A 22624-nucleotide genomic window follows, 5' to 3' on the forward strand; every position below is an offset into this window, starting at 1 on the left:
TGGTTATATTCTTGTACATAGGGGGCAGTATTATAGTAGTTATATACTTGTACATAGGGGGCAGTATTATACTAGTTATATTCTTGTACATAGGGGGCAGTATTATAGTAGTTATATTCTTGTACAAGGGGGCAGTATTATAGTAGATATATTCTTGTACATAGGGGGCAGTATTATAGTAGTTATATTCTTGTACACAGGGGGCAGTATTATAGTAGTTATATTCTTGTACATAGGAGGCAGTATTATAGTAGTTATATTCTTGTACATGGGGGCAGTATTATAGTAGTTATATTCTTGTACATAGGGGGCAGTATTATAGTAGTTATATTCTTGTACATAGGGGGGCAGTATTATAGTAGTTATATTCTTGTACAAGGGGGCAGTATTATAGTAGTTATATTCTTGTACATAGGGGGCAGTATTATAGTAGTTATATTGTTGTACATAGGAGCAGTATTATAGTAGTTATATTCTTGTACATAGGGGGCAGTATTATAGTAGTTATATTCTTGTACATAGGGGGCGGTATTATAGTAGTTATATTCTTGTACATAGGGGGCAGTATTATAGTAGTTATATTCTTGTACATAGGGAGCAGTATTATAGTAGTTATATTCTTGTACATAGGGGGCAGTATTATAGTAGTTATATTCTTGTACATAGGGGGCAGTATTATACTAGTTATATTCTTGTACATAGGGGGCAGTATTATAGTAGTTATATTCTTGTACAAGGGGGCAGTATTATAGTAGATATATTCTTGTACATAGGGGGCAGTATTATAGTAGTTATATTCTTGTACATAGGAGGCAGTATTATAGTAGTTATATTCTTGTACATAGGGGGCGGTATTATAGTAGTTATATTCTTGTACATAGGAGGCAGTATTATAGTAGTTATATTCTTGTACATAGGGGGCAGTATTATAGTAGTTATATTCTTGTACATAGGGGGCAGTATTATAGTAGTTATATTCTTGTACATAGGAGGCAGTATTATAGTAGTTATATTCTTGTACATAGGGGGCAGTATTATAGTAGTTATATTCTTGTACATAGGGGGCAGCATTATAGTAGTTATATTCTTGTACATAGAGGCAGTATTATAGTAGTTATATTCTTGTACATAGGGGGCAGTATTATAGTAGTTATATTCTTGTACATAGGGGGCAGTATTATAGTAGTTATATTCTTGTACATAGAGGCAGTATTATAGTAGTTATATTCTTGTTCATAGGGAGCAGTATTATAGTACATATATTCTTGTACATAGGGTGCAGTATTATAGTAGTTATATTCTTGTACATAGGAGGCAGTATTATAGTAGTTATATTCTTGTACATAGGAGGCAGTATTATAGTAGTTATATTCTTGTACATGGGGGCAGTATTATAGTAGTTATATTCTTGTACATAGGGGGCAGTATTATAGTAGTTATATTCTTGTACATAGGGGGCAGTATTATAGTAGTTATATTCTTGTACATAGGAGGCAGTATTATAGTAGTTATATTCTTGTACATAGGAGGCAGTATTATAGTAGTTATATTCTTGTACATGGGGAGCAGTATTATAGTAGTTATATTCTTGTACATAGGGGCAGTATTATAGTAGTTATATTCTTGTACATAGGGAGCAGTATTATAGTAGTTATATTCTTGTACATAGGGGGCAGTATTATAGTATATATATTCTTGTACATAGGGGGCAGTATTATAGTAGTTATATTCTTGTACATAGGGGGCAGTATTATAGTAGTTATATTCTTGTACATGGGGGGCAGTATTATAGTAGTTACACGGTGCAGCATTGGTCTATACAGGATCGGAGTAGCGTTGCGGTGGGTTTGTGTTATTATATAGTGGAGGGGGTTACATATGTTGTTCTCCATGTAACATTCGTGTCAGTTTGGTGAAGTTCATGTGACTTCAGCATTGATGTAGTAGAGTCGGTGTTACTCTTCCCTCCTGGCGCAGTATGACTTCTATAGGTGCTGTGTTGGGTTGGTGATTGTTCTTTTGCGCTCCTTATTCCTTCTCTCCGTACTTCCAGGTGATAACATCAGGTGAGCGGATAATGTGATGGCGTTTTCGGTCGTGTTGTATATTTCTCCTCGTAATCACTAATAAGCGTTATATCCGCGCTCTGCGACCAGATAGGAAGTCGCCCCGCGGCGCTCTGGAAATAATCATTTCACCGACCGGCAGCAGATACTCGCGTTTAATCCACATCTTTCTAGCAGCTGCTTAAGCTGCCACAATAGAGCGCGCCGTCCTCGGATGCGCTGATAAGGGGCCGCCCACTTCACATACAGACGCGGGTGTCTTGTGATTTACAAGCAGATTGAAGGTGTCTTATCTGTGGGCTGCAGAGGCGACACGTTAATCTGGGGGCTCCGCGCTTATCTGCAGGTAGGACGTTGCCCCCAGGAATGTCGTCCGCCACAAACTCTACAACTGGCGGGCGCTTGCCGTGTTTGCCGTCAGAATATTCATGGCTCTCCGGCCGCCGTCTGGGTCCGGGGGACGCCGCGCGCTGATGGGATCCTCACCCCTATTGATCAGGCCAGAGGTTTACGATCGGACAGTTGCCCCAGGACGACCGCATGTAATTTAGCGTTCACATCATGTGATCAATACCTCGACCGCCGCTGAACTGAATCCATTTACACATTAAACAGACGGCCCAACGTTCCGTGTTCAGCATCGTATGGGGGTGATGTTACCTGTATGGTAGGGAGGGGCATTACCTGTATGGGGGCCTTTAGATCAGATGGGGGGGGGGGGTAGGACAGACAACGATGACTTCTTATTGTCTGTCCAGGGACTATTAGATTCCACCTGGGGGGGGGGGCTGTTACCTGTATGGTTGTAATTAGTTCATCCAAGGCCATCTTACCTGCGTTAGCGGCTATTAGATCACCTGTGGGGTGTTACCTGTATGATGAGCACTAGATCATACGGGGGGATGCATTGCTCGTACGGTGGTGGTTTTGGGGGAGGCATGGCTGAAGGCACCTGGGATCGGTCGGTGTTACCTGGTCGCAGCCTCGTGTCGCTGCAGCGCGGCGTCTTGCTGGTTAACGTGACCCGGTCTTTGACATATATCAAGGAAGTATAATCAAGTTAATTTACTGCAAGGCAAATTCATTACCTTCGGCGGCGCGTTACATCCGCTGCTGACCTTTACCGGCTGATTACACAAAGACGACACAATTAGATTAGTCCAAGACAAAAGGTCAGACGCATTCACACGGCCGCCATCTTACACTACCTTGGACGAGAGTCTCTCAGGAGCCCGCAGGGCAAATAGGGAGTGGGAGCGCCCCCGCTCCATGTGACGCTGCCCTCCACTCCGCCACTTGTACTGTGCTGATGAGACGCTATTGACGCTGTGGGGCTGTAAGAGGGACCAGCCCCCCCCCCCCCCCCCCCCAATCCTTGGTGCAGGGCTGCAAGAGGGGCCCGGCGCCCCCCAGTGCAGGGGCTGTAAGAGGGGGCCAGTCCCCACCCCCCACCGTTCCTTGGTGCAGGGCTGCAAGAGGGGCCCGGCGCCCCCCGGTGCACGGGCTGTTCACTGACACGTGTAACTGTATTGTAAAGCTGCTGACTCTAAGCCCAAGGGTTCGCTTTGGCCCATAGGTGGCGCTTTTTGACTGTAGATAAAACATTGCCACCTACTGGCTGTAAATGTGTCCTGCACCCTGGTAGCATCTAATATCCGGTCCGGCTGACCTGCGCTCACAGCAGGATTACACAGGCGGAACATACATCAGATGAGCAAAACCCAGCAATGACAGACCCCCAACATGGCTGAGGGGGGCGCAGTGGAGCACAGAGAGGGAAGGGATGATGATGACAGGGAATGATCTGTAGGGGGGGCAGTGGTGGGCATGAAGGGGGACAAGACAGTGGAGGGGACGAGCTAAAGGGGGAAGTGTGGATGGAGGAGTTGATACAGGAAGGTGTGCAGGGGAATGAGACTGGGGAGGTACGAGGGGTGTGCGGTGGGGTGGGACGAGGCAGGGAGGTGGGGTGCGTGCGGGGTGGGACAAGGCAGGGAGGGGTGGTGGGACGAGGCAGGGAGGTGGGGTGTGCGTGCGGGGTGGGACGAGGTGGGGTGTGTGTGCGGGGTGGGACGAGGCAGGGAGGTGGGGTGTGCATGCGGGGTGGGACGAGGCAGGGAGGTGGGGTGTGCGTGCGGGGTGGGACGAGGTGGGGTGCGCGTGCGGGGTGGGACGAGGCAGGGAGGTGGGGTGTGCGTGCGGGGTGGGACGAGGCAGGGAGGTGGGGTGCGTGCGGGGTGGGACGAGGCAGGGAGGTGGGGTGTGCGTGCGGGGTGGGACGAGGCAGGGAGGTGGGGTGTGTGCGGGGTGGGACGAGGCAGGGAGGTGGGGTGCGTGCGGGGTGGGACGAGGCAGGGAGGTGGGGTGCGTGCGGGGTGGGACGAGGCAGGGAGGTGAGGTGCGTGCGGGGTGGGATGAGGCAGGGAGGTGGGGTGCGTGCGGGGTGGGACGAGGCAGGGAGGTGGGGTGCGTGCGGGGTGGGACGAGGCAGGGAGGTGGGGTGTGCGTGCGGGGTGGGACGAGGCAGGGAGGTGGGGTGCGTGCGGGGTTGGAACGAGGCAGGGAGGTGGGGTGCGTGCGGGGTGGGACGAGGCAGGGAGGTGGGGTGCGTGCGGGGTGGGACGAGGCAGGGAGGTGGGGTGCGTGCGGGGTGGGATGAGGCAGGGAGGTGGGGTGCGTGCGGGGTGGGACGAGGCAGGGAGGTGGGGTGCGTGCGGGGTGGGACGAGGCAGGGAGGTGGGGTGCGTGCGGGGTGGGATGAGGCAGGGAGGTGCGGTGCGGGGTGGGATGAGGCGGGGAGGTGGGGTGCGTGCGGGGTGGGATGAGGCAGGGAGGTGCGGTGCGTGCGGGGTGGGATGAGGCAGGGAGGTGGGGTGCGTGCGGGGTGGGATGAGGCAGGGAGGTGCGGTGCGTGCGGGGTGGGATGAGGCGGGGAGGTGGGGTGTGTGCGGGGCTGTCAGCAGCTTTTCGCCTTCTCCCTAATAAAATAAAACGGCTGCAGTCTTCCACACGTGACGTTGTACCCCGTTGCGTTAATAAATGCCCCCCCTCCACCCTTCCATGTGATTCCGCAGGGCACATGCTTCCATCCCAGGATCCCTTGCTCTACACGCCATGCAGCCGGGTAATCAGCGCCATTCCTGATAGCCCTGATGACCCTCCAGGGAGGCGCGGGGTCTCGTCTCAGCAAAGCCCAACTTGGAGGAGACGAGTTCCTGAAGTTCGTCCAGTTACTCAGGATTACAGCAGCGTTTGATTCGGTAGACTCACTCCAGTCGGCCGTCCTTAATGAGTTGGCTGTCCCAGAATGCCTCACACCGCAGGCCTTTGTTCCCGCTCTCAGAAGTCAGCCCACTAATGGGCAAAAGCAGAAGCCCCCGCTCTATGAAGTGCGCGGCGGCGAGTCAGAATTAGAAGACTTTTTGCTTTCTGCGCCGCTCTCCTGCCGGCTGAAGTCACATTGTTAACATCAATCATTCTGTTCCAGATGGAGGTAGAAGGTGGAAGAGAAAGAGGGGAGCCCCGCGCCGCACCCCACATTGTCCGCCGCCGCATAATGTCGTCTGGGAATCTATTAATTGCGCTTTGATGTGGCTGCATAATGCCAGGGGAAAACCGTATCACACAGCCAAAAGTATGTGCCCCCCAGCGCAGACATCCCTGCATCTCTTGTAACCCCCCCCACCTTCCTGCTGCTCTATCGGCCCCCATCATCTTCTATGAAGCTTTTGCACTGGATTTTAGAGTAGGGCTGCAGGAATTCTTGTGCATCTGATTCTGGCCCCAGTCAGGGGTCCGCACCATCGGTGGGGGGCCGCACTGCCATGTGTTTGGTATTTGCAGATTCTCCAGACACCGCTGTAGCTGCAGCATTAGGGGTCCTGCTGGCGCTACATTGTATCGTTTACTGTACTTCTACAGTTATTTGTCTCCATGGTAACAGACTACAGTCCGTGTAGTCTGATCCCGCAGGCACGCTCCCATCCTGGAACATTCGGCTTTGACGGCTCTTCCTCTGGACTTGTCAAACTGGACAAGACGTTCTCTGGCGCCTACTAATCGCAGATTCCTCCATTAGATGGCAGATCTGATGATTCTTCCTCCGGAGAACACTTCTCTCCTGCTTTGGTGGCTTTACAGCAGCCACTTGGCATCGTACATGGTGACTTCAGGGTTGTAAGCTGCTCGTCCGGAGAGACCCCAATGCACGCGGCTCTGGATGAACAGTTCTGCTGCAGCTTCTAGTCAATACAGATAGCAAGTGTTGTATGGACAGACGATTCTTTACCCACACATTTCAGCTCTCTGCTCCCCTCTGTTTCTGCTTCTACCTGCCTTTCTTCATAGCATCGGCTCTCATAGGTGACCAGGCGCCTGCCGCAGGACGCGACTGGTGGGGGGCGCCTGCCGCGGGACGCGACTGGTGGGGGGGGGGCGCCTGCCGCGGGACGCGACTGGTGGGGAGGGGCGCCTGCCGCGGGACGCGACTGGTGGGGGTGCGCCTGCCGCGGGACGCGACTGGTGGGGGGGGGCGCCTGCCGCGGGACGCGACTGGTGGGGAGGGGCGCCTGCCGCGGGACGCGACTGGTGGGGGTGCGCCTGCCGCGGGACGCGACTGGTGGGGGTGCGCCTGCCGCTGGGCGCGACTGGTGGGGGTGCGCCTGCCGCGGGGCGCGACTGGTGGGGGTGCGCCTGCCGCGGGGCGCGACTGGTGGGGGTGCGCCTGCCGCGGGGCGCGACTGGTGGGGGTGCGCCTGCCGCGGGGCGCGACTGGTGGGGGGGGGCGCCTGCCGCGGGGCGCGACTGGTGGGGGTGCGCCTGCCGCGGGACGCGACTGGTGGGGGTGCGCCTGCCGCGGGGCGCGACTGGTGGGGGCGCGCCTGCCGCGGGGCGCGACTGGTGGGGGCGCGCCTGCCGCGGGGCGCGACTGGTGGGGGGCGCCTGCCGCGGGACGCGACTGGTGGGGGGGCGCCTGCCGCGGGACGCGACTGGTGGGGGGGCGCCTGCCGCGGGACGCGACTGGTGGGGGGGCGCCTGCCGCGGGACGCGACTGGTGGGGGGGCGCCTGCCGCGGGACGCGACTGGTGGGGGGGCGCCTGCCGCGGGACGCGACTGGTGACTGGATGCTACATGATATATATACTCTATTGTGCTCACCTCTGTCGGCTGAATCCTCAGTGAGTTGGCAGCGGGCAGTTAATGGTTAACCCTCTTTTCGGGGGCGGGGCTTTGAGATCTGCGAACATATAGCCCGGGGCGCTAATACTTATACACCAGGGATAAATCTGATCAGATGACACGATGAATAATGATGGCGGCGTCACCCTCGTCTGATGAATATGATGGAAGATTCCGGGTGTGCGCAGGCAGAGACTGCTTTCTGTTATCATCCAGTTCAGGCTGCAGCAATGCTGACTGTAGTCATCTGCCCTACAGTCATATAACTTGACATGGCTGATAACAGTGAATAATAGACTGTTTTCACTTGTCCCACAGTCATAACCCCCAGCGTGACATGGCTGAAAACAGAGAGTAAAGGCCCATTTATATGCAAAGATAATCTTTTAAACAATTATAATTTTTGGCGATCATTTTGCATAAAGTGTTAATGGACAATAATGTCCATTAACACCTTATCTTCATTTGCATGTAAATGGGCCTCCAGACTGGGCTCTGCACACTGCTGTGTTGTTCTCTTTGGGACTCCCAGCAGAATACAATGTAATCTCCGGGCTCCCGCTGAGAACACATCCTGGCATCTGTTGGGAGACACTTTATCTCTGCGGCTGAATGATGGATCTGAAGTTCTCCTTAAAAATCATCCTTCGGACAAAAGTGCCTGATGGCCGCGTTTACACGCAACGATTATCACTCATGCACAAATTGTGAGTGGTAATCATTGCGTGTAATTGGGCCTTAATAGACTGCACTCACCTGTCCTACAGTCGCCTCCCCCAGCCTGACATGGCTGATAACAGAGAGCAAAGGCCCATTTACACTGGACGAATGTTGGTACTAAACGGCCGCTGTGTTAAGTGAATGGAGAGGGGCAGGGGAGAACAAGGAGAGAAATCCCCTGCAGCCGCCCCGCCCCCTGCTGGCCGCTCCGTCTGCGAGCCAGCAGCACTCGCTCTTGTGTGACAGCACTGCAGCCAGTATGTGCGGGGACGAGTGGCGGCATCATGGGCCCTTGTAGACTGTATCGCCTGCCTGCAGTCACCTCTGCAGCCAGACATGGCTGATAGCGGGGAGTAATAGACTGTACTGAGCTCTCCTACAGTCACCTCCTCCCAGCCTGACATGGCTGATAACAGGGAGTAAATTTACACGCAAAACGATTTTAAAAAACAATTGAAAGTTTTTGCGATCATTTTGCATAAAGTCCTAAACGACACTAATGCCCAATAGTACTTTATCAGCTTCATTTGTGTGTAAATGAGCCTCCAGGAGCTGTTGCAGAATACAATGTAATCTCCGGCTCCCGTGGAGAACACAGCGTGCGGTCTGAATGATGGTTTCTAAACTCTCCTAAAAATCATCATTCACGTGAAAAGTGCCCGATGGCCGCGTTTACACCACGATTATCGCTCAGAAGCCGCTGTTTACACGAATTTTGAGCGATAATCGTTGCGTGTAAATAGGCCTTAATAGGCTGTACTGAGCTCTCCTACTGTCACCTCCCCCAGCCTACCATGGCTGATAACATGGAGTAATAGATTGCGTTTACCTATCCTACAATCACTTCCCCCGGCCTGACATGGCTGATAACAGAGAGTAATAGACTGCACTCAGTTTAAAAGTATAGTAAGCCAGTGGGGATGACAGAAGAGCACTATTGTGTGCAGGTACTCCGCAGCGCCCTCACCTGATCTGGCTGTGCACTGCAAGCACAGTACTGCAGAAAGCTTTTTAATATCATATTTTCCTGCAGACCGAAGCTACGCAAAACGCGTCTAACGGCGGGCCGCGCAGAAGCGCTAGTGCAGGCGCGGACGGAGGGGGCCTCAGCGGCTGCACTCTACTGCTACCTTTAGTAAAGTGGATTTCTGGGACTCCGCTGGAAGGGTCATAAATATCGGATTGGTGGGGTCCGCCTCTCATGATTGAAGAGACCACGGCAGTGAAGTAAGCCCCGCCCATCCTCTAAGGCCTGTGGCGTCCTGTTGACGCACGGCATGGCGCTGCTGTGTCGGCGGTTCTGATATGTTCAGAGGCCGCGGCGCTCACTTCAAACAGCGGATCTGCGGGGCTCTCCAGTTACTTCATCGGCTAGACTCTGTCGCTCCTATTATTTCACCTGCTGATGTCAGTTTTTACTGCGGTTTTCACATTCTATTCACCGGGAGCCTCCACACTCTGTATTCCCCTTCTTGATGGCGCAGTGCTGGACCGCAGGGATTATAAATGGTAACGCCATAATTGTAGACTTAACCCTACAGTTGCCGCGTCCGGAGATGCAGGGCGGCGCAGCGCTGCTTCGGCTTGTGTCATGTGACCTGCACATCCATTAACAAAGATAAAACAAAAACCTTTCTCTTCTTCTACTAACATTTTTTTCCCTTTTGCAGCGAAAGAGAAGAGAATCCGCCTCCAGCTCGTCGTCCGTGAAGAAGATGAAGAAGCCGTGAGAGAGTCTGGGTGGGCTCCAGCGTCTCCGCCTGCTGGGAGAACGCCGCGAGGAGCCGCTGACCTTCTGCAGCCGCCGCTGTGATCTCTGTACATATTGTTTGTGTTTGCAATTAGACAATTAAATATTGAGATGAACGCGAGTCCTGCGATGCAGACGCCATGGGGGCGGGGCCAGCCTTACCTTCATGACCCTTGGCTTATGACCGAGGGTGTCAGACTCCTCCCCCACACAGCGGAGCGATGTCAGGGGCACCTAACGTTATGACACGTGTTCATGCTGCGCAGTAGCGGCGGGTATGGTTCTCCCGCGGGTCCCATGCACCACGGTGGGTGGGCTGTAATTCAGCTGCAGGGCGGTTGGTGCGCCGCTCTGCCGCAGCCGCTGGACACGGTTTTATGTTCTTTCAAATCCAGCTGCAAGTTTGTTTGTTTTTAACCCTTACTGCTCAGACAAGTATCGGAAGGCGCCGCTAATTGTTTGGGTGTCGGCGGCCTCGTATTCGCAGTGAGGGAAGATTCTTCGCCTCCGTGTAAATATTCATGCAGGAGGCTGCATCTACGGGGCGCGTGCCCAGGGTTCTGCTCAGGAAACCGTAAGGGTAGAGCGGCAGCGCAGACGTAGAGCGGCAGCGCAGACTGATAGCTTTTCCTGAAGGGTCTTTCATGCGGACAGAAGTTTTCCACAACTTGCGGTAAGTTCAGCACAGAAATCCTCGCGGCGCCGCGGCGTTGGATCGAGAATGGAAAAGGTTTAAATCTGTCTGCAAGGCGATGGCGGCAGCAGCAGCAGTTGGCGGCGTGGCGGCAGTAGTTGTCGGCGTGGCGGAAGTAGTTGCAGCAGTAGGAGGGCCTGAAGATTTTGGTGAATGACCCCCGAAGGTCGTCCACGTGAGTGCATGATGCTGTGAATAAATGGACCTCGCCGTGCGGATTCTGCGGTGTATTTCACACATTCAAATGAAGATAAAAGACGCGACAAAATGTACATCGCGCGTATCTGGTGTAAACATAATGTGCTGTATGAACGTACCGCGAGAGAGTAATATACCGCATATCCATCACTAGAGAGCAGCGGTGACATCACTGAGAATACCGCCTATCAAGTCACTAGGGAACAGCGGTGACATCACCGACAATGACACCTATCCATCACTAGAGGGCAGCGGTGACATCACTGACAATACCATCATTCAATAGAGAGCAGCGGTGACATCTCTAGTAAAAGGATAGGCAGCATTCTCAGTGATGTCACCGCTGTTCTCCAGTTAATAGATAGGCAGCATTCTCAGTGAGCAGCGGTGACATCACTGAGAATGCTTCATATCAATCACTAGAGAGCAGTGGTGACATTACCGAGAACACCGGCTACCTATCACTAAAGAGCAGTGGTTACATCTTTGATTATGCTGCCTATTCATTAACTAGAGAGCAGCGGTGACATCATTGAGAATGCTTTCAAGTCATAAATGAGACCTAATTGAGAATGCCACTTAGCCATCACTAAAAATGTCACCTATCAAGTCACTAGAGAGCAACAGTGACATCACTGATAATATTGCCATTCATTTACTAGAGAGCAGTGGTGACCTAACTGAGCATGCCAAATATCCTTTCACTAGAGAGCAGTGGTAACATCATTGAGAATACGACTTATCCATCACTAGAGAGCAAAGGTAGCCTCACTGTGAATGCTGCCTATCCTTTCACTAGAGAGCAGCGGTGACATCACTGAGAATGCTGCCTTAGCTAGAGAGCAGCGGTGACATCACTGAGAATGTCACCTATCAAGTCACTAGAGAGCAGCAGTGACATCACTGAGAATGTCACCTATCGAGTCACTAGAGAGCAGCAGTGACATCACTGAGAATGTCACCTATCGAGTCACTAGAGAACAGTGGTGACATCACTGAGAACTTCGCCTATCTATCACTAGAGAGCAGTGGTGACATCACTGATAATGCGGACTATCTATCACTAGAGAGCAGCGATGACAGGCAGCATTCTCACTGATATCTATCACTAGAGAGCAGCGGTGACATCACTGAGAATGTCTCTTATCAAGTCACTAGAGAGCAGCGGTGACAGCACTGAGAATGCTGCCTATCTATCACTAGAGAGCAGCGGTGACATCACTGAGAATATTGCCATCCATTCACTAGAGAGCAGCGGTGACATCACTGAGAATATTGCCATCCATTCACTAGAGAGCAGCGCTGATATCACTGAGAATATTGCCATCCATTCACTAGAGAGCAGCGGTGACATCACTGAGAATATTGCCATCCATTCACTAGAGAGCAGCGGTGACATCACTGAGAATTCTGCCTATTAAGTCATTAAGGAACAGCGGTGACATCACTGAGAAATCTGCCTTCCATTCACTGGAGAGCAGCATTGACATAGATGAGAATGGCGCCTATCTATTCACTAGAGAGCAGCGGTGACATCACCTAGAATGACAGCTATCCATCACTAGAGAGCAGCGGTAAAAATCGATGGGAATGTTGCATATCAATCAGCGGTTGCATCTTTGATTATGCTGCCTATCTATTAACTAGAGAGTAGAAGGGACATTGAGAATGCTGCCTATCACTAGAGAGCAGCGGTGACATCACTGAGAATATTGCCATCCATTCACTAGAGAGCAGCGGTGACATCACTGAGAATATTGCCATCCATTCACTAGAGAGCAGCGGTGACATCACTGAGAATTCTGCCTATTAAGTCATTAAGGAACAGCGGTGACATCACTGAGAAATCTGCCTTCCATTCACTGGAGAGCAGCATTGACATAGATGAGAATGGCGCCTATCTATTCACTAGAGAGCAGCGGTGACATCACCTAGAATGACAGCTATCCATCACTAGAGAGCAGCGGTAAAAATCGATGGGAATGTTGCATATCAATCAGCGGTTGCATCTTTGATTATGCTGCCTATCTATTAACTAGAGAGTAGAAGGGACATTGAGAATGCTGCCTATCACTAGAGAGCAGCGGTGACATTGCAAATGCCGCTTATCTAACCGCAGAGGTGACCTCAATGAGAATGCTTTCAAGTCACTAGAGAGGAGCGGTGACATCACTGAAAATACTGTTATCCATTCACTAGTGAGCAGCGTTGATATTACTGAGAATGCTGCCTATCCATCACTAGAGAGCAGCAGTTACATCCTTGATTATGCTGCCGATCCACTAACTAAAGAGCAGCGGTGACATCATTGAGAATGCTGCATATCTAACAGAGAGCAGCGGTGACAGTAGATGAGCATGGCACCTATCTATCACGAGAGAGCAGCGGTGACATTACTGAGGATGCTTTTAAGTCACTAGAGAGCAGCAGTGAAATCACTGAGAATGCTGCCTATCCTTTCACTAAAGAGCAGCGGTAAAATCACTGGGATGCCACATATCTATCACTAGAGAGCAGCAGTGACAACTGAGAATGCCACCTATCCATCACTAGAGAGCAGCGGTGACATCACTGAAAATACTGCCATCCATTCACTAGAGAGCAGCGGTGACATCACTGAGAATGCTGCCTATATATCACTAATGAGCAGCGGTGACATCACTGAGAATGCTGCCTATATATCACTAATGAGCAGCAGTGACTTAATTGAGAATGCCACATATCCATCACTAGAGCAGCGGTGATATCACTGAGAATGCTGCATATCTATCACTAGAGAGCAGCAGTGACTTCATTGAGAATGCCACCTATCCATCACTAGAGAGCAGCTGTTAGATCCTAGATTATGCTGCCAATCCATTAACTAAAGAGCAGCGGTGACATCATTGAGAATGCTGCCTATCTAACAGAGAGCAGCGGTGACATCACTGAGAATGCTGCCTATACATCACTAATGAGCAGCAGTGACTTCATTGAGAATGCCACATATCCATCACTAGAGAGCAGCGGTGACATCACTGAGAATACCGCCTATCCATTCACTGGGAAGCAATTGTGACATCACTGAGAATGCCGCCTATCTATCACTAGAGAGCAGCTGTTAGATCCTTGATTATGCTGCCAATCCATTAACTAAAGAGCAGCGGTGACATCATTGAGAATGCTGCCTATCTAACAGAGAGCAGCGGTGACATCACTGAGAATGCTGCCTATACATCACTAATGAGCAGTGACTTCATTGAGAATGCCACATATCCATCACTAGAGAGCAGCAGTGACATCACTGAGAATGCTGCATATCTATCACTAGAGAGCAGCGGTGACATAACTGAGAATGCCGCCTATCTATCACTAGAGAGCAGCAGTTACATCCTTGATTATGCTGCCGATCCATTAACTAAATAGCAGCGGTGACATCATTAAGAATGCTGCCTATCTAACAGAGAACAGCGGTGACATCATTGAGAATGCTTTCAAGTCACTGGAGAGCAGCGGTGACATCACAGAGAATGCAGCCTATCCATCACTAGAGAGCAGCGGTGACATCACTGAGAATGCAGCCTATCCATCACTAGAGAGCAGTGGTGACCTCACTGAAAAAAACTGCCATCCATTTACTAGAGAGCACCGTTGACATAGATGAGAATGGCACCTATCCATCACAAGAGAGCAGTGGTAAAATCAATGGGAATGCCGCATATCAATCAATAGAGAGCAGCAGTTACATCCTTGATTATACTGCCTATCCATTAACTAAAGAGCAGCGGTGACATCATTGAGAATGCTTTCAAGTCACTAGTGAGCAGCGATGACAGCACTGAGAATGCTGCCTATCCTTTCACTAGAGAGCAGCGGTTAAATCACTGGGGATGCCACATATCTATCACTAGAGAGTAGCGGTGACATCACTGAGAATGACGCCTATCTATCACTAGAGAGCAGCGGTGACATCACTGAGAATGTCGCCTCTCAAGTCACTAGGGAAAAGCGGTAACATCACTGAGAATGACGCCTATCTATCACTAGAGAGCAGCGGTGACATCACTGAGAATGACACCTATCTATCACTAGAGAGCAGCGGTGACATCAGGGAGAATGCAGCCTATCTATCACTAAAGAGCAGCGGTGACATCACTGAGAATGCTGCCTATCCTTTTACTAGAGAGCAGCGGTGACATCACTAAATGCAGCCAATCACCAGAGAACAGTGGTGACATCACCGAGAATGACACCTATCCATCACCAGAGAGCAGCAGTGACATCACTGAAAATAATGCCTATCTGTTAACTAGAGCATCATGGACATCACTAGGGGGCAATAGTGGCTTCATGGAGAATGCTGCCTATCCTTTTACTAGAGAGCAGCGGTGACATCACTAAGAATGCTGCCTATCCATTACCTAGAGAACAGTGGTGACATCACTAAGAATGCTGCCTATCCATTACCTAGAGAGCAGCGGTGACATCACTAAGAATGCTGCCTATCCATTACCTAGAGAACAGCAGTGACATCACTGAAAATACCACCTATTTATTCACTAGAGAGCAGCAGTAAAATCACTGGGAATGCAGCAGATCCATCACTAGAGAGCAATGGTAGCCTCACTAGGAACACTGTCCATCCATTTACTAGAGAGCAGCGGTGAAATCATTGAGAACGCCGCCTATCCATTCACTAGTAAAGCTACTTGTGGCCATGATTGCTGCTGCAGGGCATGTAGGGGGCACACTATTACCACCTGGGATAGTATTACTATTGGGGCCATTAAGGGGACGCACTATTATTTGGGACACTAAAGAAGTGCACTATGCCCACTGGGTTGCCCACTGAGATGGGGCATGATTCCTCCTGGCACCACTGACATGATTACCCATGCTCCCTTTCACTTTGGTTGGTATTTTTCAGTGCTAAAGCTGGCAACCCTCCCTCCAGTGTACCCCGATATTCACAGGGCGGGGGGCTCTCCGTCTATATATAATGTTTAAGGAAGCATTATACTGATTGTCGCTGTGCACATGGCGCCCAGTGGAGCCCGCAGCACTTGGCAGATGCAACTGTAACCAATCAGATACTAAATCTAAAAATCTGGTGGCGCTCGGTGACCCCGTGTCGGATTAGCTCAGCCGTTTGTGCACCCCTAGTAATGAGACCCCCTGCAGGGGTATCGCTAGAACTGGAGGGGGCATATACTCCAGCCCAGTGCCCCTCAACAGTGGTAGAGCAGGGAATCAGAAGCTTCCTGCCCGACAGTCACACTTAAGCTGGGTTCACACAGGGTGGAATTGCCGCTGCAGATCCGCAGGATGGAAGAACCGCTGTGTTTGCAGTGCGAGCCAAAGTCAATGTGTTTTGGCAAAAAGTTGTTCTCACAGAACGGAATTTTTCCGCACTGCTGCAGTTTTTGAAGACGCAGCATGTCAATTCTTTGGCCGTTTCCGCAGCGGTTTTTCCTCCATAGGTCTTCGTGTTCGCAGTGAAATCCACACTGGAAAACTGCACATAATACGCGACAATAAACACAAGATCAGAGTAAGCTCAGCAGCGGCTTCGCCGAATACTCGGAAATTCTGCATTAAATCCGCCCCATGTGAACCCAGCATTACTCCGCATAAAAAACAAGCATTCTACTCCCCTGCAGACACGTCCCCGCGGGGGTGGCACCATGGCGTCACTACACTGCTCCGCCTCTGCTGGGGCGGCAGGAGAGGAGATGCTGCGCTGATCAGGGGAGTATAATGGGTTTCTTCTGTGGGCCACTGAGCAGGAGCATTATAGGTATATAACGGGGGGGGGGGGGGGGTATTATATAAGGGGGCCATTATTACTTTATAGGAGGCACTCAATGGGGGAATTATTAATATCAGACAGGGCAGTAACGGGCACAGAATGGGGGAAGCAGTAAGATGAGGTTTATGTCCGTTGGTAAAGGTTTTTGGGGTGGGGAGTCAAAGATGTCTGTGATACAAATTTTGAGAAACAAGTTGTGGCTGGAAGAAGTCATTGTGGTGCGCTGGGCTGGATAGAAGACAGGTTATCATGGTGCTGTCATCACGTCTACAATCTGCTATCTGGTCACCGTATGGGGGTACTAATCATTGTAGTCTGTTTATACAGTAACAGTATAGAAGTAGTAGTCAGTCTGCAGCGCTCGCTCTCTGGTGGCATTACTGCTCCCTCCATAGTGGCTACTCTTTAGTAACAGTATGGTGATATCAGTCAGTTACTGTGGAGCAGTAGTGGTCATGGTGTGGCGGTATTGGTTTGGCCTTGTATTGTCCCAATCCCTTTACTGTTTTTCACTGGAGCGTCAGACCTGCGGTGCAAACAGCAGAGCGCCTAAAAACTGTCATCTGAGAAGCTTCTATGAAGCGCTGCAGCTCTGGGTGTGAATGGAGTATGAGTGAGCAGTAGGTGTACATCGTGACTTACTGCATGATGTGGAGTTTATAGATGGTGGATGTGATCTATACGGCACCATTCTATATAGGGAATTGGATGTTGGGGTTCTGCTGTTCGATCTGCACCATTTAAACCCTTTTGGGGGTTTTGTTTGACCCAGTTGGGGGAGGAGGTGGCTTCAGACTGAATGTTAGGTTACACGCAGCAGAGGTTGGGTGATGATGTCACGGTAAGAGCAGTGAGGTCACAGTCTATATGGCAGGTCAGTGTGGATGATGTCATAAGGCAAGCAGTGAGGTCACAGTCAATAAAGCAGGTTATTCTGAGTGCAGCCCAGACTGATGGGGGAGGGGATGTGACAACTGAGCCTTATGTGGAGTTCCAGGACTCGTTGTCACTTATATCATTACTTCATTTCAATGAAGAAATGTAATAATGAGCCCCGGATTCCTGTTGTCGCGCCGATGTGTAGGAGCCTCATGACTGGACGTGTCATGGTATACAGGAGGCGACGACCAGCTACCTCCTGATATACTTTGTGCTGCTGTGGACATTCTCCTCATCTGACTTCATAAGAAGCGTGTAATATTGGGGATCTTCTGTGGAAGCCGAATACCTACAAAAACAGCGTTTAATAGATACAATGTGACGATCGCGCTCCCATACAGTGAAGTTCTAACAATGGTCACTAGATGGCAGAACAATGAAGTTGTGCGGGAAGGGTACCGGCATTAGCCTATAGAGTGTTGTAACCTGCATGAAGCTCTTCTCTTCATTGCGTATCAGTATGTTTTGAGTTTCCGTTACCTCAGTTTGTGTTTTTCTGTGTTTTTTGTGTTTCTGTGTGAGCGAGTGAAACATTCTGACATCTCAGAGTTATAGTTATTACTATGGCAACCGGTAAACGTCGTCATGTAAACCACCCAGACAACTTGTGTTATGTGTGTGGAAACTTCACTCCAAAAACCCAAAGGAAGCCAATCAGTGCTTCAGCTAAGAAGGCTTATAAACTGTATTTAGGGCCCTCGAGGATCAGGATAAAAGCTTTGCCCCTCGTATTGCTGGCATTACCTGCACAGCTAACAGCATGGATGTATGGGAAGCGCCGATGCCGCCTGCTGGGAGACGACTAATCATGCCGATTGTTATGTTTGCCTCACAATTATTGCAGGATGTTCCAGTAAGACCAGACCTAAAACACGATATCCAGATGTGTCCTCAGTGCAGAGACCCGCGCCTCATGGGGAAGGCGTGCCTACTCCTGCCCGAAACCTGCAAACTGCTGCATCGGACCTATCAGAGGAAGCCAATCAGAAGATGCGGACCGGTAGAAGAGTCCAACCCTGAATCCCATCACAGATCCCCCAGCTCATAGAACAGAAGGAGCCAAACGATTTGGGCCGTGATTTACAACTTTCTAAGCGGAGCTGAGCTATTGGGTTCTAGATTAAAACAAGCTGAAGGGACGACTTGTAGATCAAGAAGTCGTCGTCTATCTGAATACTATGAAGTGCAGAATTCAATATGTGTATATATGTGTGTATATATATGTGTGTATGTATGCGTGTATATATATGTGTGTATATATATGTGTGTATGTATGCGTGTATATATGTGTGTATCTGTATACACGTGACTGGTTTGTTGTTGTGTATTCAGTATAACCCCCAGCAGGGGGCGACTCTCTATTGCTTCCGGTACCAGCAGTGCTTCTGTATGATGGCAACAGTCTCCGCTCTCCGCCGTTGGCCTGAGAGAAGCATATGAGCGCACGGCTCTGATACATAAAGCTCCTGCGTGGCGCCTGCTGTGGTGTAAGAGCTGCAGCGCTGCTTACAAGTTTACATTCGCACCCTGATTTCTTCCCATAAACTTGGGGGTCTTCAGTGATGATCAGGTGACCCGCCTCTGTATTAGAGCCGCCTCTGTATTAGTGCCGCCTCTGTATTAGAGCACCCTCTGTATTAGAGCACCCTCTGTATTAGCGTACCCTCTGTATTAGCACACCCTCCGTATTAGTGCCGCCTCTGTATTAGAGCACCCTCTGTATTAGCACACCCTCTGTATTAGCGCACCCTCTGTATTAGCGCACCCTCCGTATTAGCGCCGCCTCTGTATTAGAGCACCCTCTGTATTAGCGCACCCTCTGAATTAGCGCACCCTCTGTATTAGCGCACCCTCTGTATTAGCGCACCCTCTGTATTAGCGCCACCTCTGTATTAGCGCACCCTCCGTATTAGTGCCGCCTCTGTATTAGCGCCACCTCTGTATTAGCACCACCTTTGTATTAGCGCCGCCTCTGTATTAGAGCACCCTCTGTAGTAGTGCACCCTCTGTATTAGCGCACCCTCTGTATTAGCGCCACCTCTGTATTAGAGCACCCTCTGTATTAGAGCCGCCTCTGTATTAGTGCCGCCTGTCTTAGTGCACCCTCTGTATTAGCGTACCCTCTGTATTAGCGCACCCTCCGTATTAGTGCCGCCTCTGTATTAGCGCCACCTCTGTATTAGCACCACCTTTGTATTAGCGCCGCCTCTGTATTAGAGCACCCTCTGTATTAGCGCACCCTCTGAATTAGCGCACCCTCTGTATTAGCGCACCCTCTGTATTAGCGCACCCTCTGTATTAGCGCCACCTCTGTATTAGCGCACCCTCCGTATTAGTGCCGCCTCTGTATTAGCGCCACCTCTGTATTAGCACCACCTTTGTATTAGCGCCGCCTCTGTATTAGAGCACCCTCTGTAGTAGTGCACCCTCTGTATTAGCGCACCCTCTGTATTAGCGCCACCTCTGTATTAGAGCACCCTCTGTATTAGAGCCGCCTCTGTATTAGTGCCGCCTGTCTTAGTGCACCCTCTGTATTAGCGTACCCTCTGTATTAGCGCACCCTCTGTATTAGCGCACCCTCTGTATTAGCGCCACCTCTGTATTAGCGCCACCTCTGTATTAGCGCCACCTCTGTATTAGCGCACCCTCCGTATTAGTGCCGCCTCTGTATTAGCGCCACCTCTGTATTAGCACCACCTTTGTATTAGCGCCGCCTCTGTATTAGAGCACCCTCTGTAGTAGTGCACCCTCTGTATTAGCGCACCCTCTGTATTACAGCCGCCTCTGTATTAGCGCACCCTCTGTATTACAGCCGCCTCTGTATTAGCGCACCCTCTGTATTAGCGCACCCTCTGTATTAGAGCCGGGTACCTCGGAGATGTGATGGAATCTGCTTCTTCCACTGAATTCAGCACTGCAAAATTAGATCAACATTTGCAAACCAGAAACAGAAAACAAGTTGCACTCTGTTGCTCGCTGTTGTCATCCACTCCTCCGGATATTGGGGCGCTGCCCCCTGGAGCTGTCGGGGGGCTCATTGTGAGGGATGGCCCGCTGCCGCCGCGGCTTCTGTCTTCAGGGCTGTAGATAATTGGCCGCCGTTTATGGCACTCGGGGTTCAATCTGCGAAGCCGTTTAGCTGAAGCATCAAATCAATAGAGCAAATCCTCTGATAACCATTCCTGGCCTGAAATATGGGCCGCCGCCTGCGCTCTGTGACCCTCCAGCCGCCGCCGTCCTTCAGGCTCCGACTTGGTTTTATAATCAGACACTGAGCTCCTATTACTGCAAGAAAACTGCGCCGTCCGGCCGCCTTAAAGGAACACTCCAGGTTAAACTGCTACAGTGATGTCTCAGACACGCATTCGGGGTATTAGTTCATCAGGTTTTTCTGGGGTGTTCCTCGGTCCAAGGATCACTCGGAGGGGGAAACAAGCGTTAAGTCCTTGCGGGCGTTAGGTCCTCGCGGGCGTTAGGTCCTCGTGTGCGTTAGGTCCTCGCGGGCATTAGGTCCTCGCGGGCATTAGGTCCTCCTGTGCCGCGGTATTTGGGTAAGAACCAAACACAAATCTCCCGAACAAATGGATCCTCTTACAGGGAATATTGGTCACACTGCATTAGGGGGGTCTCGCTGTGTACCCGGCCATGTGCCCTGCACCAGTTATATCTGACAACTCTCTGCATCCGTCAGGTGCTGCTCAAATGGAAACCCATCCGCAGGAGGCGGGCGATGACCCCGGAGGGTGAGGGTGCAGAGCGCGCGGGACCCTCCAGAGGACTCCTATACACAAATCGTCTGCGTGGCGGTGATTTCTGCCGCGGATTCGCCGAGTGTTCGGAAGCAGAACTTTCTGCGGCAAATTCTTCCTCGAACAAAGCGGCGATCCGTCATTCTGCGGCGGTTTTCGGCGCGGCGTCAGCCCTGTCAGCGGGCAACATCTGCGGAGCACCAACACAGAGGTGAGAGCTTCACGTGAAGAAGCGACGCTCCGAGTCCGATTTCTGCACACAGATGTGGCCCGCTGACGCCGCGCCGAAAACTGCAGCAGAATGACACAAATTTTGGCGAGTTTTTTCAAGGCAGAACTGACATGGAAAATCCGGCCGTTTGAGCCCCAAAATCACCAAATAACGTGACGCTGTGGACTTCAGCGGGGCGGGGCGGGGCGGGGCGCATCCCGCACTGTGGATCTGCCCTCATAGCCCTGCTGCTCTGTGATGGGGCGACTGCCACCCCCACACGCCCTTCGGACGGTTACCATCAGAGGGTGAACCATTGAATGGCTGTGATTGAGTCGCAGCACTCAAGAACCAATCAGAGCCAGCGCTTCCTGGAGGCGGGATTTATGAACCCCCTGACCAGGAAGCGACGGCTGAAGACTACAAACAAGTGTGGCGAAGCTTCGGGAAGAGAAGTGCGGCGGAGCGCACGGCGCCCGATGGGGGATGGATTGGTTTAAAAAACATGTAGCGAGGGCTGGTCCTCGGGGACACAGTCGGACCTCCTAAAGTTGCATCGCGCCGCAAGAAAACCGCGATGTCGTGCGATGCAACACAAAGGAAGGCGCCATAGGGAAACACGGGCTGCAAAACATCGCTAACGGAAGGAACCCACTGGAACGCACGGCTTCACATACGCACGGCATGGAACGCACGGCATCACATACGCACGGCACGGAACGCACGGCATCACATACGCACGGCATGGATGCACGGCTTCACATACACACGTCATGGAACGCACGGCTTCACATACACACGGCATGGATGCACGGCTTCACTTACGCACGGCATGGAACGCACGGCTTCACATACACACGGCATGGAACGCACGGCTTCACATACACACGGCATGGAACGCACGGCTTCACATACGCACGGCATGGAACGCACGGCTTCACATACGCACGGCATGGAACGCACGCCATCACATACACACGTCATGGAAAGCACGCCATCACATACACACGGCATGGAACGCACGGCTTCACATACACACGTCATGGAACGCACGGCTTCACATACGCACGGCATGGAACGCACGGCATCACATACGCACGGCACGGAACGCACGGCATCACATACGCACGGCATGGATGCACGGCTTCACATACACACGGCATGGATGCACGGCTTCACTTACGCACGGCATGGAACGCACGGCTTCACATACACACGGCATGGAACGCACGGCTTCACATACACACGGCATGGAACGCACGGCTTCACATACGCACGGCATGGAACGCACGGCTTCACATACGCACGGCATGGAACGCACGCCATCACAT

The 22624-nt window shown here is 51.3% G+C and overlaps 1 protein-coding gene across 1 annotated transcript in view; it reads left to right on the forward strand.

The window, feature by feature from the left end:
* DMAP1 (DNA methyltransferase 1 associated protein 1) overlaps window positions 1-9830 on the forward strand; it is a 93797-nt gene extending 83967 nt beyond the window's left edge. The window contains exon 11 of the mRNA XM_066595025.1: window positions 9635-9830. Coding sequence (XP_066451122.1) covers window positions 9635-9694 — 60 coding nt within the window. The 3' untranslated portion in view covers window positions 9695-9830. The remainder of the gene's footprint in view (window positions 1-9634) is intronic.
* The last annotated feature ends 12794 nt before the right edge of the window (window positions 9831-22624 follow it).

This window comes from Eleutherodactylus coqui, chromosome 3 (genome assembly GCF_035609145.1).
Source record: "Eleutherodactylus coqui strain aEleCoq1 chromosome 3, aEleCoq1.hap1, whole genome shotgun sequence".
NCBI lineage: Eukaryota > Metazoa > Chordata > Amphibia > Anura > Eleutherodactylidae > Eleutherodactylus > Eleutherodactylus coqui.